General features: G+C 39.5%; 2 protein-coding genes across 3 annotated transcripts; both read left to right on the top strand.

The window, feature by feature from the left end:
• Positions 1-3,060: 3,060 nt before the first annotated feature.
• On the top strand, positions 3,061-7,471 carry LOC118470947 (zinc finger protein 32-like). Of its 2 annotated transcripts, none has more exons than XM_035952524.2 (2): positions 3,061-3,351; positions 4,584-7,471. In XM_035952524.2, the coding sequence occupies exons 1-2, from the start codon at positions 3,177-3,179 to the stop codon at positions 5,495-5,497; spliced, it is 1,089 nt and encodes a 362-aa protein (XP_035808417.1). In that variant the 5' UTR covers positions 3,061-3,176; the 3' UTR covers positions 5,498-7,471. The 2 variants fall into 2 exon arrangements, 1 of the variants encoding a protein (XP_035808417.1); XR_004848138.2 differs by having other exon boundaries at positions 3,208-3,485; positions 4,584-4,721.
• A 595-nt stretch (positions 7,472-8,066) lies between these two features.
• Positions 8,067-10,652, top strand: LOC111574755 (gastrula zinc finger protein XlCGF8.2DB-like). The gene is made up of 2 exons (XM_035952514.2): positions 8,067-8,445; positions 9,645-10,652. Exons 1-2 carry the CDS (start codon positions 8,364-8,366, stop codon positions 10,583-10,585), a joined length of 1,023 nt encoding a protein of 340 aa, XP_035808407.1. The 5' UTR covers positions 8,067-8,363; the 3' UTR covers positions 10,586-10,652.
• Positions 10,653-15,665: the final 5,013 nt, after the last annotated feature.

Below are 15,665 nucleotides of genomic sequence, written 5' to 3'. Positions count from 1 at the left end.
AGACAGCTGGTTGTAGATTGAATTTAATTCGATGTTCTTCGCTAATGTTCACCTCCAGATGTGCTTCCATCGGCTGAGCATGCTGCAATCGTCCAATCAGAGAGGAGCGGCGTCCTATTCACCTTTAGCTTGAGTGTCGATCAGACAGTCGGAGCTTATCGACGAGGATCACAGACAGGATGGCATTTAGGTTTCAGCATCCAGCCCACAGAGATAAGACATTTTAATTACTGCAGCGAACCCACAGGAACAACATCAGGATGATAGGAAGGAGGTCTGTTCTGCGTCTCTTCATTACAGTCAGTCAGAGCTGATTGCTTTTCCGTCATCTGAGGAGAAACACGACTCCTGAGTCCTTATGAGGACATTTACGCCTAAATTACAATAGATTTTCACAATAACATGGCAGCAAACATTTGACTTTTATTATTATAAATCTTAATTTATGGTCACCTTAGAAACTATGACTAAAAAACACAGGCTTAAAATTGTTCTGTTTATTAAAAATATATATATACTATGCATCAGATTCTGTCAAAAACTAAAAATTTTCCCTCCTCAGTCTAACAGAAAAGCCAAGATTAACTCAGCTGTGACCAACAGTAATGTGACAGCAATTCAAGGATGTTTCAGCTCAACTGCAGGCAGTGTTTCCACAGAGCAGAGAGGAGACAAGTATGGAAACTACTGTACAACGCAAGTAGTGAAATATCTCTAATATATGGAGGCATCATTTCATTTCCAGCACTGGTAACAAATGTGGGCACTTGGAAAAATGTTGCATATGTTGATTTCATTTTTTTTTCTCCAGTATTTGTAAAAGAAGCAATCACAGAAATTCAACTTCTTTTTAAATGAATTATGGAATTATAACTGTGTCAACCTGCACAGGAAACATTTCTGAGTTTTCTCTACTTCTAGTCATTGTCGTTCTGTTCCCATAGAGGTGCAGGACTTTATGTTGCAGTGAAAATGAGTCTACACTGAGTAAAAATGTGACAGAAGCAAAAACGTCCAGTTAAGTTCAAAGGGTTTAACTCACATCCAGCTGCTTTCAGACTGTCTGAACAAACACATGTGGACTATTTGCATCGTTTCTCTTCATGTTCTTGACTTAAATTTTATTGATTTTCATTTCAGCGTCCCAGAACAAGCACAAATTATTAATGTCAGCAAATTATACACCTTAATGGAATGACAATTATATGAGATTTTTGCATTTACTTTCCCACTTTTCATTAGTTTCATAAGTCCCTTCTCATCATATATGTCTCTCAAGAGGACGATCCTCTTTTACATTATTTTACGAGTTGACAGTTTTATATTGCATGTTTTATGTCTGATTATGTGACTAGCAGACTGCTCTTGGATAATACATAATTTTATACTATTGTCAGCTCAAGCTGTGTAGAATCTCAATATTTTCTGATTTTTAGATATGCACAAGGACAAACTTACACACCTGTTTCATGAGAGAGGTACGCTGCAGAGGGACAAACAGACTCATGGACACTGTTCAAGATGCACAAAGATATTTCTTTTCAGTGTGAGACCTTCGTTAGGGAGCAGTGAACATAATGAGTGATGTTTGGGATTCATGCCTCTCTTACAGTTGCTCTCTTTAAAATGATCAGCCCTGGTTGCAGCTGTTTGTCTGCCCTGTTTTACAAAGACAGTCATATTTTTATAGACATACTGGTATCAGAAGTGACAGCTGGCAGATGTTGCGAAAGAGGCCAAAAAAAAAGATCATCATGTTGATGTGTCAGGACAGAAATCAGCAGTTTTATTTATTGAATACTGCAGGAGGCAGCAGGGTTCAAAGCCATGTGGGAGAAATGAGAAAAAAAAGAAACAGGAAAACAGAGGACTAAATTGCAAACCATTAATATGAAATTTGCATGATACAGCAGATACATATTTCTGTGTAGAATAAGAAAAAAGGTGTGGTTTTACTCTGAGCTGATAGAAGGAAACTGATTGAAAACTTTAGAAAGCAATTAATACAAAAAGAATAAGAAGTGTCACTGAATGTTTGAGTGTCTCATAAATATCTTTCTTTACAGACAGCGATAGATTTAATTAAGAATTTAAGAATATGCAAATTGTGCCAAGAAATTCTAGTATTTACAAAAACAAGTGCAAAAAATGTTAGTATTTCCCATAAAATAGTGTATTTTATAGCATACATAACATATAACAACGGTCATATATAACACCTTTAAAAACACAAAAGCCAAGCAAAAGTAGAACAACTAGAAAGCAAAGTAATAATAATAATAATAATAATAATAATAATAATAATAATAATAATAACAATAATAATAATACATTTTATTTATAGGTGCCTTTCAAAACACCTAAGGACACTGTAAAAAGTAAACAAAATCAAAACACATTCACACGAACAAAATAAAACTTGAAGATGTAAAAAGTTTCAAAGTAGGAAATTTAGCAATTTTAAAAACAGAAGAAAAAGTCAGACCAAATTGGGGAAAAAAGGTTAGGTGAAATCAAAATAAAGCTAAAATCTCACACTAGATGATTATTTTTAAAAGTTATGAAAAACATTACATATTTTGATAGATTAATAGCTGGTCAAAGAAATAAAAATAAATTGCCACGAAATTATGGTATTTACAAAAAAGGGCAAAAATTGTTAGTATTTACAAAACAAAACAAAACAAAACAGAGCATTAAAAATGTACAAAAAAATAAAATGTGAAAATAGAACTAATAATAAACATATTGGTCAGGATTATAGCATACCTGTCATGTAACACATTTAAAGACACAAAGCAAAAGCAAAAGTCAAAAGTCAAAATCAAACGAAATCAGACCAAACAGGGCAAAATCTAAATAGTCTTACACTAAATTATTAGGTTTTTTTTTTCATTTTTCATTTAAAATTTAAAAAAAAAAATAATAATAATTTGATATATTATAAACATTAGATATTCTGATCAGTAAAGCATCAGTTCGTTGTTTGCATACTCTAGACAAACCTCTAATAAGAAGAAGATGATGTGACAGTCGGGGATCTTTAATCTGAACTGTCACCCGGCAGTAGTCGGTGATCGTGTCGGTGCAGCAGATAGCCGAGACCAGCGGAGAGTAAACAAACCTCCAACTTCTAACAGCTGCAGAAACACCAAACCCTCCAGACTGAGAGGAAAATGTCCGGACTGCAGGGTCTGAAGGCGTTTATCAGCCAGCGGCTCACCGCGGCGGTGGACGACGTCCTGGGACACCTGGAGAGAACCTTCCGGGAGTACGAGGAGGAGACGGAGCGCCGCCACCGGGACCTGCTGGAGGTGTTTCTGACGGCGGAGATGAAGCAGCGCGGTGCAGGTCGGTTCTTCCAGCTGCCGGGAAACATGTCAGCTGAGCTAACGGCTGCTAATCCTCTAGTTACACTATTAGCTGCTGCTAAGCTCCTGCAGCTAAAGCAAACAGCCTGTTAGTTGCAGGTAGCTGCTGCTAAGGTAAGCAATCCATTAGCTGCAGTTAGCTGCTGCTGCTATTGCTAATGTAAATAGCCCATTAGCTACAGTTAGCTTCTGCTGCTGCTATTGGTAAACAACCTGTTGACTGCTGCTACTGCTAATGTACATAACCTATTGGCTACAGTTAGTTGCTACTGTTAAGGTAAACAACTTGTTGACTGCTGCTGTTGCTAATGTAAATAACCTGTTAGCTGTTGTTAGTTACCGCTGCTAAAGTACACAGCCTGTTAGCTGCAGTTAGCTGCTACTACTGCTGAAGTGAACAGCCTTCTCGCTGCTAGTAGCCACTGGTAAGGTAAAGAACTTATTGGCTGCTACTATTGCTAGTGTAAATAACCCATTCGCTACAATTAGCTGGTGCTGCTGCTGCTAAAGTTTACAGCCTGTTAGCTACAGTTAGGTGCTGCTGCTAAGGTAAACAACTTCTTGGCTGCTGCTACTGCTAATGTAAGCAACCTATTAGCTACAGTTAGCTGCTGTTTCTAAAGTAAACAACTTCTTGGCTGCTGCTACTGCTAATGTAAGCAACCTATTAGCTACAGTTAGCTGCTGTTTCTAAAGTAAACAACTTCTTGGCTGCTGCTACTGCTAATGTAAACAACTTATTAGCTACAGTTAGCTGCTGCTGCTAAGGTAAACAACTTATTGGCTGTTGTTACTGCTAATGTAAACAACCAATGAACTATAGTTAGCTGCTGCTAAAAGTTATAGCCTGTCAGCTACAGTTAGCTGCTGCTGCTGCCAAGGTAAACAACTTATTGGCTGCTCCTACTGCTAATGTAAACAACCCGTGAATTACAGTTAGCTGCTGCTGCTGCGCTGCTAAGGTAAACAACTTACTGGCGCTGCTACTGCTAATGCAAACAACCCATTAGCTGCAGCTAGCTGCTGCTGCCCAAAGTAAGTAGCCTGTTAGCCAAAGCTAATTAATGGTCAATGGCTGCTCAGTTTTGGTTCTTCTGGCATTTCTAGAAGTATGCAATTATCTTTTACTCGTTATAAAAATTTGTCTTCTGATCATCTGACATACACTGTTGAGACTGGCTCAACATATACTTGTATTTTCCTGTGTTTCAGTGTGTCCATCAGATGTCCAGCAGATCGTGGTGAATGTAGAGAAGCAGCAGAAGAGGAGCTCCAGTCTGGACCAGGAGGACGCTCATATTAAAGAGGAGCAGGAGGAGCTGTGGAGCAGTCAGGAGACTGATATCACTGAGTTTCCCTCCTCTCCTGTCCCTGTGAAGAGGGAAGATGATGAAGAGAAACCTGAGTCTTCACAGCTTCATCACAGCCACACTGAGGAGAATAGAGACTCTGTGGGAGAATCAGAACCAGAACCACATTTACAACCAGTCACTGGAGACAAAGCTTCAGACTCTGAACCTGAGACTGAGATCAGTGATGACGACTGTAAACAGAGTAGAGAACCTGAACAAGACTCTGTGCAACATCACAGCACTTCAGTGAACGAAGGTGGAAAAAAGTTGTTTATCTGCAGTGAATGTGGCCGAAAGTTTGGTCGTAAAGACAGCCTGCGGAGACACATGAGATACCACACCGGAGAGAAACCATACAGCTGCTCTGTTTGCAGCAAAAGATTCTCTCAGAGGCCAAACTTAATCCGTCATATGAGATGTCACTCAGGAGAGAAACCATTTGGCTGCTCATTCTGTGAGACTAGTTTTGCTGTGCGCAGCGCTCTGGTGAACCACATGAGGATCCACACAGGAGAGAAACCATTCAGCTGCTTATACTGTGAGAAAAGTTTCACACAGAAGGGAGGGCTGAAGAAACACATGACTGTTCACACAGGAGAGAAACCCTACAGCTGCCCAGTGTGTGAGAAAAGCTTTTCACAGAAAGCAAACCTGACTTATCACTTTTCAGTGCACACGGGACAGAAACAGTTTGGCTGCAGCATCTGTGACAAAAGATTCACGTGGCAGTCGCAGGTCAAAAGCCACAAATGTGTTGGAGAGAGCAGCAGCTGAAACTGCAGAGTTGCCAGAATTACTGTAAATAAAAACTAAAGTCAACACTCTGCATTCTCACACTCCCAATACAGTCTTCTGAACAAGCACATTTATGGAGCATGAATATAAAACAGGGATGGTGGTTTTTGCACAGCTACAGTGTCCAGTTGCACATTTATAACAAGTAAAGCACTCAGAGAGCGCAGTACTCTGCCAAGGCTGCTCAGTCAATGTATGATTTCTGACGGATAAGTCCTGATAAGTCCACAGCGGTTGATTTGTAGTAGGATCACGATCATGTCATCAACAGCAGGCAGCTGATGTAGCGTTCACTTGTTGTCATAGTTACAGTGACGCCGTGACGCTATCTTGCAATGATACATAAATCTTTAACAAATCCATGGATCCAGACTATAAGCAGCATCACTGCCAAAATGTAATCAGTTGGTTGTTGTGTCATTTCTGACCTTCCCTGAAAATTTCATCCAAATCCTTTAGTTTGTTTTTGAGTAATGTTGCGAACAGATAGATTAAATACAAACATACGCCGATTGTCACATTACTCGCTATCCGATTGGATGATCCAAAATCATTGATTGTCCTTTATGACAGAATGATTTCTGGATGAAACATGAAGCCTGTGGAGTAACAGTGCAGGCTTTGGGTGGATTGTGTCCCTCAAAATACTGAAAAAACATCAACCTGTCCCTCCACCATACAGTAGAAAATGTGTTAAATATATCCTCCTTTAATGAACATGTTTGTGCATCTTTCTGTTGTAATTTCCTATTAATTATTAACAAAAAAACCTTGTTTACCATCAGATCCTGGGTTTTTGAAGTTATCACTGCTGTGTTTGAATGCAAATCGCTCTTAATTTAGAGACATATTTAACGTTTCTCTTGATATGTGGCGCTGCAGGTATTTATTAAAGTCAAAGGATAAACTCTGTAATACACAGGACATCTGTAGGTTTATTATTGTTGCTGCAGAATTTAGAATTACAGCCAGTGAAACTTGAACATCATTACAGTTTCAAGCATTAATCTAGCATGTTTCAGACCTGCCAGAGCCACATTAATAGCTATATTTTAACAGCTATGCTAACAAACTGTGTGACTGATACCTGTGGAGACGAACTGAGGCTTTAAACTCTGCAGTTTTCTTTCTGGAACAATGTCTGTGCAGAAATGTGAAGCTCACTGTAAACAGTAGCTTTACAACCCGTGATACATAAACACTGACTGGATGCATCTTGTAATGTGCAACAACATATTCTTCCCTCCCTCCAATGCTCCAAGTAAAGCACAGGCCAGCTGTTTTTATTACAGGTTTATTACGGGTTAATACAGAGGAATTATTTGTTTAAAAGCTTCTCTAAATGAATGAGTTGTTTTTAATTTAAGCTTGTCATTGTGCACAAAATGACATTTCTGTGTTCTAACTGTGTTATGGGATCTGTGTTCCCCCAAATGTCTGACACCATCGCATCAGTCTGGATGCAGCAACAAGCAGTTCAAATAAACGTTCCGTGAGAAATTAGTGTTTTTGTTTTCTGTCGCTGCTGTTATCAGAGAACTTTTAGCTGTTCTGTTTTAGTAGCAGAGCTTCAAAATGAGCATTGCAGCTGAAATAACATCCTACAGTAGCAGTAGACCGATAACCCTCTGAACTCCACGCAGTTTCTAGACGGTTGTTGCTCCTGTCACATTTTTACTCACTGTGGGCTCAATTTTCACTGCAATATAACTGACTAGAAGTAGAAACAATTTAGAAATGTGTTCTGTCCAGAATGACACATTTTACCCAACCAGTAGGAGATGCTGCTATCTGCTGATAAATGCTGCTGTTAAATGGACAGACACTGACTGCATTATAAAGGCTTATTTCATTTGCATTCATTTGCCCTATCAGTCTGTTGGACATCATAAATATGTGAAATATAAATGCTGTGTATTGCAGAGGGAATTAAAAGATTCATGGTAACCAGTAGATGTCTTTGATTGTCTTTATCATCCAACAAATAATATTCATTACAAGGAAATATAATCAGTCAGGTTTGAGGATTTCTGAGTTAAGTGGTAGAATTTGTTTAACAATGTTAAGTCAGTCTGACAGCTTTCATTTTCTACTTTTATCTCTGAGAAAATTGTCCTCTAAAAAGACTATATCTTTAGTTTGAGGGTTAAAACAAGGAAAAATATCCAACAGTCCTCATTTTTTCATTGAAATGCCAGAATAAGTAAAAGAGTGTTTCTTAAACTGAAGCTGAGAGAGCTGCTTAATTTATTCAACTACAAAGCGAACTGTAAGTGTTAATTTTCTTACGATGAAAAGTTAAATATACAAACCTTATTATGTGAATAATATTTTAACATCTATTTTATTCTCATTTACATTAAATGTGAAGAGCTGCTCCAGAACTTATTTTTCAAGCTGGTGTTTCTAAAGATGAAACATAATCACTCCAGTTCAGTAAATTCTATTTTAATGGTGATTTTAATTCAAATTCAGCTTTATTCTTAAATGTAGCATCTCAGGGCTTTTATTTTGAAACTCTGCTACAAGCCACAGATGCATGACGGGATTGAATCATGGCGGCTCAGAGCAGCAGAAGGAGCGGCAGCTTTGTAAACAGAGACCTGCCGCCTCCTCTCAGTGAGTCCGCTCGGAGCTCAGCGACTCCTCGGTTCTGACTGAGTCCTCGGAGCTTCTGTGTGTCTGAATAACGGCGCTGAACGGACCGGATGTTACCGCTGACCGGCAGCTACCGACTTTAGTTTAGCATGCTAGCCGGCAGCAGCGCACCGGGGACGGAGCTGAGCGGGGCAGCGACAGTTTGACGGACAGCAGGCGGTGTAGAGACGCAGCAAGTGGAGGAAAAATGTCCAGGATCCAGGCGCTGACAGCGGCGGGAGAACCGGCTGGTGGTCCAACCGGAGGGTGGCCGTATTCTCAACTTTACGGTAACGGTGTTTGTGTTTGTCTGTTGTTCTTATTATTTACATCAAAGCTGCAGCTACTGGTTACTCTTAAATAATGTATAGATTGTTATTGTTTAATATATGAAGAAAAGCTGTCCAAAATATAATTATAATAACCTTTGTAGAGCTGAAAATGTTGCTTGCTTTTATAATCCAGTCTACTGATTATTGTTTTATAAATTATTTAGTTGACAAAAAATGCAATAATAATGATCTTTATAAAACGTGGAGTTTATTTTTTATGATCAGTTAATTTAAAGAATATTTTAAAATTATTTTGCTTATTAAATTTCAAAAAATTCTCAAAAAATGGAATAATTATAATCTTTATAAAACATGGTGGTGCAATGAAAGATTATTTTTTTATTGAATAATTTACAGGTTATTATTTTAGTAATTTTTTAGTCTGTAAAACTTAAAAACTGTCCAAAAATACAGTAATATCAATCTTTGCAGAACACAGAGCTGCAATTACTTAGTTTATGAAAGTTTAAAAAAATGTCAAATTAAATAATATTTATAGAACATAGAGCTGCAACTGATGATTACATTTATAATAAACTAATTTACAGACTATTTTTGTAATTTATGTAGTTTATGAAGCTTCTGTCAGACAGATTGTTAAAGTCTGTGAAACTTAAGCTGTCCAAAAATATAATATTAATAATAATCTTTACAGAACAACTTTTTAGTCAAGCCTCTGAAACAGATTAGTCTTCTGCCTGAGGATCTCAGGCTGTGAACAGGATTGACTAAAAGGTCCAAAAAAATAAAAAATAAAATAAAAATGAAAGGTCAGATATACAGTACACAGAGAGGAATGGCCTTAAAAATACTCAGTATTTAATTTAATTGGCAGTTATATTGATCATCAGTCACTGAAATAAAATAATATACATTGTTCTTGAAAATGACATTTTGTGTAAGGAGCATTAGTGCTGCATGTTATAGTTTCAGCAGCAAAGAAGTGATTTTGCGCAACAGTCGTGTGAAGTAAATCAACTTAAACACATCATGATACAATGTTTTCTGCTGCTTGACTAAAAAAAAAAAAAAAAAAAAGTTAAACCGCACGGTTCTTCTTTTCTATAACTAATCTACAACAGAGTCCTGTCTGATAGTTCATGATTTACTCCGATTAAAGGATTCTTGAAAACTATAATGTGTTTTTGTTTCTGCAGAAGTCCAGCAGATGTTGGTGAGGAAAGAAGACCAGGACCAGGAGGACCCAGAGCCTCCTCACATTAAGGAGGAACAGAAGGAACTGTGGAGCAGCCAGGACGATGATATCACCACGTTCATCTTCAGTCCCGTCCTTGTGAAGACTGAGGATGATGAAGAGAAAGCTCAGTCATCACAGCTTCATCACAGCCACACTGAGGAAAACAGAGACTCTGTGGAAGAACCAGAACCAGATTTACAACATGAAGAGAGAACATCAGACTCGTCAGAGACGGATGTCAGCGATGAGTATTGGACTGAAACCAGGCAGCCTGGCTTAAACTGTGTGAAACATCACCAAGACTCTTTCACGTGCTCTGACTGCAGTAAAACGTTTGTCCACAAGACAAATCTGAAACGACACATCAAGTGCCACAGCGGAGAGAAACCGTTCAGCTGCTCGTTCTGCAGTAAAAGCTTCTCTCGTAGGGAACATCTGATCGCTCACATGAGATGTCACTCAGGAGAGAAACCGTTCAGCTGCTCAGTTTGCAACAACAGCTTCAGCCACAGCTGGTCGCTGGACAAACACATGAGAGTCCACAGTGGGGAGAAACCATTCAGTTGCTCACTGTGCAGCAAGACTTTCAGGCAGCGCTCGGACTTATCGGCACACTTCAGGATTCACACGGGGGAGAGACCCTTCTCCTGTTCAGTTTGTAGTAACACTTTCACTCAGCGTCACACTTTGGTTCAGCACATGAGGATCCACACCGGCCTGAAGCCTTTCACCTGTTCAATATGTGACAAAAGATTCTCACGAAAGGGACACATGATGAGACACATGGCAGCTCACAGCGAGGAGAAACCATTCAGCTGCAGCATTTGTGAGCAGAGATTCACGTGGCAGTCGCAGTTTAAAAGACATGAGTGTGGTTCAGAGAGCAGCAACCCGAAGTGAAGCTGCAGCAGAAACTTTTTCCTGCAAACCTCTGAGAGCATGTACAATAAATTTTCCAGAGAAACAAGTCTGATGTTCTGTCTTTTGTGATGAGTTCTGAGCAGAAGATGTTTTATTTTTAAGTCAGCCCCTCCTCACAGTTTTGAAGAAGTAGTTCTACTGTTTTTAAACTTAGCATCTGAGAGATGAGACTGTTCTCATGTGGGTATCATATGGAAGCAAATCAGACTCATCAGATTCTGAATTTTAAAAGCTGCTGAATTTCTTACTTTGAATTTTTTTGCATCAAAATTACGTATGTGAATTTTTTATGCCTGAATTTAGCTCATCAAAATTCTAAAAACCAGTTAAAAATTCAATGTCTTCAAAATTCGCCATCAAAAAAATTCGATGTGTTCAAAATTCACCATCAAAAAATTCAATGTTCAAAATTTGCCATCAAAAAATTCAATGTTCAAAATTCGCCATCAAAAAATTCAATGTTAAAAAATTCGCTGTTCACATACGGGGTACTCAGGCATAAACAATCGATCCTGGCCAAAATCGAACCAACGCCAACCAATCACGTGGCGCTCCTCCGGTCATGTGACGCAGACGGTTCACCTCACAAGACCGGGGTCAACCACGGCTACCAGTATGAACGACGGCGCTTCAGTGAGTGTATTAATTCTTTTTGTCCTGTATGTGGTTTGTTTTTGTGAGAGTCAGTAAGCTGTAATGCATGCCGTTAGCTGCGCTAGCACAGCTAATACAGCGCTAGCACAGCGTTAGCCGCGCTAATACAACGCTAGCACAGCGCTATCACAGCGTTAGCCGCGCTAATACAACGCTAGCACAGCGCTATCACAGCGTTAGCCGCGCTAGCCGCGCTAATACAGTGTTAGCCGCGCTAGCACAGTAATGAGGTCATACAGACAGCACGTTCTGCAGCTGGGTAGTTGAGTAACAATTTTATAAACGCACAAATGGGTGGAAGTGTGATTTATGCGCCCAAAAATGCAGTTAAGTCACAGAGCAGTAGGGTTGCCACCTTTCAGAAATGAAAATAAAGGACGCCCACCACAGCTCCTTGGGGCCACAGTTCAGTAAAATCGGAAAGATATTCACAGATTCAGAATTCCACCATCAATAACTCATTATAAACGATGCCTCTTTTCCATCGCTGTAAGGTAGACAATGTGCTACAAGCCTAGTTTTATCAACAGTAGCTGTCTTTCAAGCTACAGAAATAACGAATGAAGGCTGCAGTGATTTTGGTGACACTACTAATCAGAGAGAAGCTATTGAATATTTGTGTCTCTCTTTGCTGTTGCAGCAGTTTTGCAATTTGTACACAGTCCCTGTTCACTCCATAGACATCAATGTTATTCGTGCAGCTTGAAAGACAGCTACTGTTGATAAAACTGGGCTTGTAGCACATTGTCTACCTTACAATGATGGGAAAGAGGCATCGTTTATGTTTTGACCAGTGCTGCCAACTCCTCAGTAAGGAAAGTAGCTATTGGCTGTCCTAAAAGTCACTAGAAGTCGCTAAATGATGTCATCGCCTAATTTGCATAATTTCCCGTTTGCATGTAATCGTAATCATCATTGTGGGAGAGACAAAAAGTGAGTTTAAAATACCCAAAATATGTTTCTGAACTAGAGGCTAAATGCAGTGATTTATTTTAGTGTGACAGTGAAGAAACATTTTCATTTCCATCCCGCTCTGTAAGCAGGACGGGATCTGCAGAGACTTTGATTCATCTGCCGTCTGGACATGGAGTGATGTGGGTCTCCTCTAATTAGACAGTGGGATGCTGCAGGTCACTAGACTGACCGCCTGTGCTTTGGGAAGGGGAGGAGCTCACAGCGCCACCTGCTGCTCCTTGAGGACAGTAACTGCAGAACAATCCCAGCTTTCATGTCAGACAGGGGCGGATCCAGATTAATTTTAGTCGGGGGCGGGGGGCACAGGGGGTACAACAGATATTTTGGGGGGGGTTGTAAGTTTTAAAGCTGCTACCGACCTCTCGCTTTTACAAAGTTTTTTTTTTCATGTTTTTTTTTTGGCTCTTTAACCCAATAGGAAAGCTGTATATGACCTTTTCATTTTGGACTGTTAACATTCAAATTACAGGGATGAGAATTTTCCGCGGATCCGCGGAATTCCGAGTTTTTTTCCGCCGAAAGTATAGTTTTTGTGAATCGTGTAAATCCGTTGAGAAAATCGTAGGGGGGTAGGCAAGCGGCCGGCCGGCCGACACGTCGCGAGCCGAGGCTTGTGATGGCCATCCCGCCGCCATCTTTCGGCAACGCGCATTGCAACGCGCGTTGCAACCGGGGGGGGACATTTTCCGAGTTTTTTTCCATTTGTCATTCTCATCCCTGAAATTATGATGGACTTGTTTCCTTGTTTATGTGAATTACATCATTAGCTGCAACATCTGCCTGTTCTGTAAAACTGGTAGCTCAACGACAGCATCCTGAGGGCAATTAAGTGACAAATATTGTGCAAGAACAGCACTATTACAACCCTGACAATTTCCACTTCTTAGAATGTTTACTGCCAATTACCACACATAAAACAAGAAATAATATTCTGTACTAATACTTCTGTACTACCCAATACACAGTGAATAAATATTATCTGAAAGTCGGGTTATTGTTGTTTATCAGCACAATACAAAAAGATTCATGTTAGACATATTCCAGTTAAGACTAGAATATCATGATTTATGTAAATTTACCTCAATAATATGAATGTTCAGGTTAAGATTGTACAGTGATATTTATTGTGCAAGTTTAACTGATTAAAGTTTATGACTGCACTGCAATATTATTTATTATTTAGATTTACATCATTATTATAATATTTAGGGTCAGACTCTACAGAATTAAGATTAAGAAATCAAATATTCTATAAAATGTAAATACACTGAACTCATTTGGATATAGTTAAGTGAGACTCTACAATATTCTTTGACACAAATCTATCTAAATCAAAATTTTAATCATTTTTACTCCAAACATTTACTGGACTGATTTAAACATTAAAATCACTCCTTTCTAATCCTCTGCTGTATGTTCAAACCTGAGGTCTTAAATAGAAACACTCAAGTATCTGATTGAAGGAACTTCTGCAGAGTCCTGGTTCCAGAACATGATGGTAGAATTATAGACAAACTTTAACAAAAGCTGCCTGAGAGTTTACAGGTTTTTATGTTAGATTTCTTCAGTAATTTAATGAGAGTTATCAGCAAAAATCAAGTGTTCATTTGATGAACTTCATTTCCTAAAACATCCAGAATTGGAGCTCATATCTTTGGCAGCTGTAAAGTTTCTGCTCCTTCAAAGTTCACAACACAATGAATGAATTCCTAAAACACTCTCAATGCTGGAGAGCGTTTGTGATGCTGAAGCAGTGACCAGTTTTTCTGTTTCTTCTCTGGAGATGCACAATGAGGGACGTCTGCAGCGACTGAGAAAGAGTCTCACCACATCCTGACATGAGGAAAAAGACTTTATTGAAGACTACAATGAGAAAAACTATCAGACAGCAGACGGCTGCATTCAAGGTGAGCTCTGAACATTTGATCTGGAACAGGAATTCAATAATGGCAGCATGAGCTTCATTTCAGTCTGTAGCTGCTGAATTCATGGATGAATCATCTGGCACTAGAGAAGACCATCAAACATCCTGTCAGCTGATGGAGGTCCAAGAGTCTCACCAAACAAACAACCTACAGAGTGAAGACCTCGAATCTGATTGGACGGCCTCCTATTCAGCCACATGTGTGAACAAATGCCTCTAAGCTGATTTGTTTTCTAAAATAAATCTAGTTTGAGTCCTAATCTATGCCTGTGTGTTTGCTTCTTTACACCGCTGTTAACAGTTTAGGCTGTTAGATTGTTCCAGATAAGACAAGTACAAGATTCTTCAGAGCTGTTCTACCATGAGCCTGACAGGAAGAACTCAACAGCTACTGAATGTTCCTGTGGTCCCCTCAAGGCTACAGGAGGAGTGCTACGAGGACGAGCCGGTCCACCTGATGGCGGCCAGTCGATGTGGTTCAAAGCCAACACCGACTACGTGGACTTCTACTGGACCACACGGAGGCCTTCAAACCGGACCAACAAGTTCACCGACTCCCCGACTCGTGGGTCTGAGGACGCCGCCGAGCCTCGGCCCAGCCGGCCTCCTGTCTGTGGGTGTTTGAGTGCTGAGAGGTTTGTGGATGCATGTGAACATGTCTGTGTTGAAACAGCAGCTTTGGACTCAGTAACGCCGGGAAAAACCAAGAGCTCCTTTATTTGTGACTTCCACTAAAAAAACTGATGAAAATAAGTTTGCCAGGGTTCTGACTGATAACAGATTATTAAATAATGAAAGTAATCTTTTAAATATTCCTTTAAACAATCCTTTTAGGTCTACATTTCCTTTACACTGACTTCTTGGTATATTTACAAGTATTTTGGGTGGAATATACCATTAAGCCCAATGTTCAAGGGTTCTTCTGGGAATATATCATTAAACCAACCTGTTAGGTAAATGTTCCAAGATGTTGGGTAGAATATACCATCAGATAAACCTTTTAGGTCTACATTGGAAGATTTTAGAGTAGAATATTACTCCAAACCATCCTTTAGCTCTACATTTAAGGTGGAATACTCCTTTACACCAAGATTTTTTGGTCTACATTGAAGGATTTTGGGTGGAATATTCCTTTGAATGAACTTTTTAAGTTTATGTTCAAGGATGTTGGATGGAATATACCACCTGTTTTTGTGTTGCTCCTCGGCGACCCTAGACAGCCGGGTCGTAATGTTTTTTGAGCAACACACCATACTATGACGTTTTTACAATGATGGTTCTACTATGGAACCGGTTTGACATGTTCAGGCGTTCTTTGTGTGAAAACTCAGAGATTTCAGGTATCAGAAGGTGGTTTTCAACTTTCTTTGTTAACTTTCTGCCTCAACTTTAAACTAAATTTCCTTCACTAACCCAGCCCTCTGGACTCCCAGTAAGCTGTGTTCCTATTGGCTGTCCAGGTGGCTGCTTGGTGTTATCAGGAACACCTGAGCAGCTCACTATCTT

This window comes from Amphiprion ocellaris, chromosome 15, assembly GCF_022539595.1.
Source record: "Amphiprion ocellaris isolate individual 3 ecotype Okinawa chromosome 15, ASM2253959v1, whole genome shotgun sequence".
NCBI classification, from domain to species: domain Eukaryota; kingdom Metazoa; phylum Chordata; class Actinopteri; family Pomacentridae; genus Amphiprion; species Amphiprion ocellaris.
This window is presented reverse-complemented; position numbering and strand designations above follow the sequence as displayed.

What these genes read in the sequence shown, in the direction of transcription:
- LOC111574755 (XM_035952514.2), top strand. Translation starts at nt 8,364, where the DNA reads ATGTCCAGGATCCAGGCGCTGACAGCGGCGGGAGAACCGGCTGGTGGT. An exon ending in GCCGTATTCTCAACTTTACG is followed by an intron (nt 8,446 to 9,644) that starts GTAACGGTGTTT and finishes TTGTTTCTGCAG; the next exon opens with AAGTCCAGCAGATGTTGGTG.
- LOC118470947 (XM_035952524.2), top strand. Translation starts at nt 3,177, where the DNA reads ATGTCCGGACTGCAGGGTCTGAAGGCGTTTATCAGCCAGCGGCTCACC. An exon ending in GATGAAGCAGCGCGGTGCAG is followed by an intron (nt 3,352 to 4,583) that starts GTCGGTTCTTCC and finishes CCTGTGTTTCAG; the next exon opens with TGTGTCCATCAGATGTCCAG.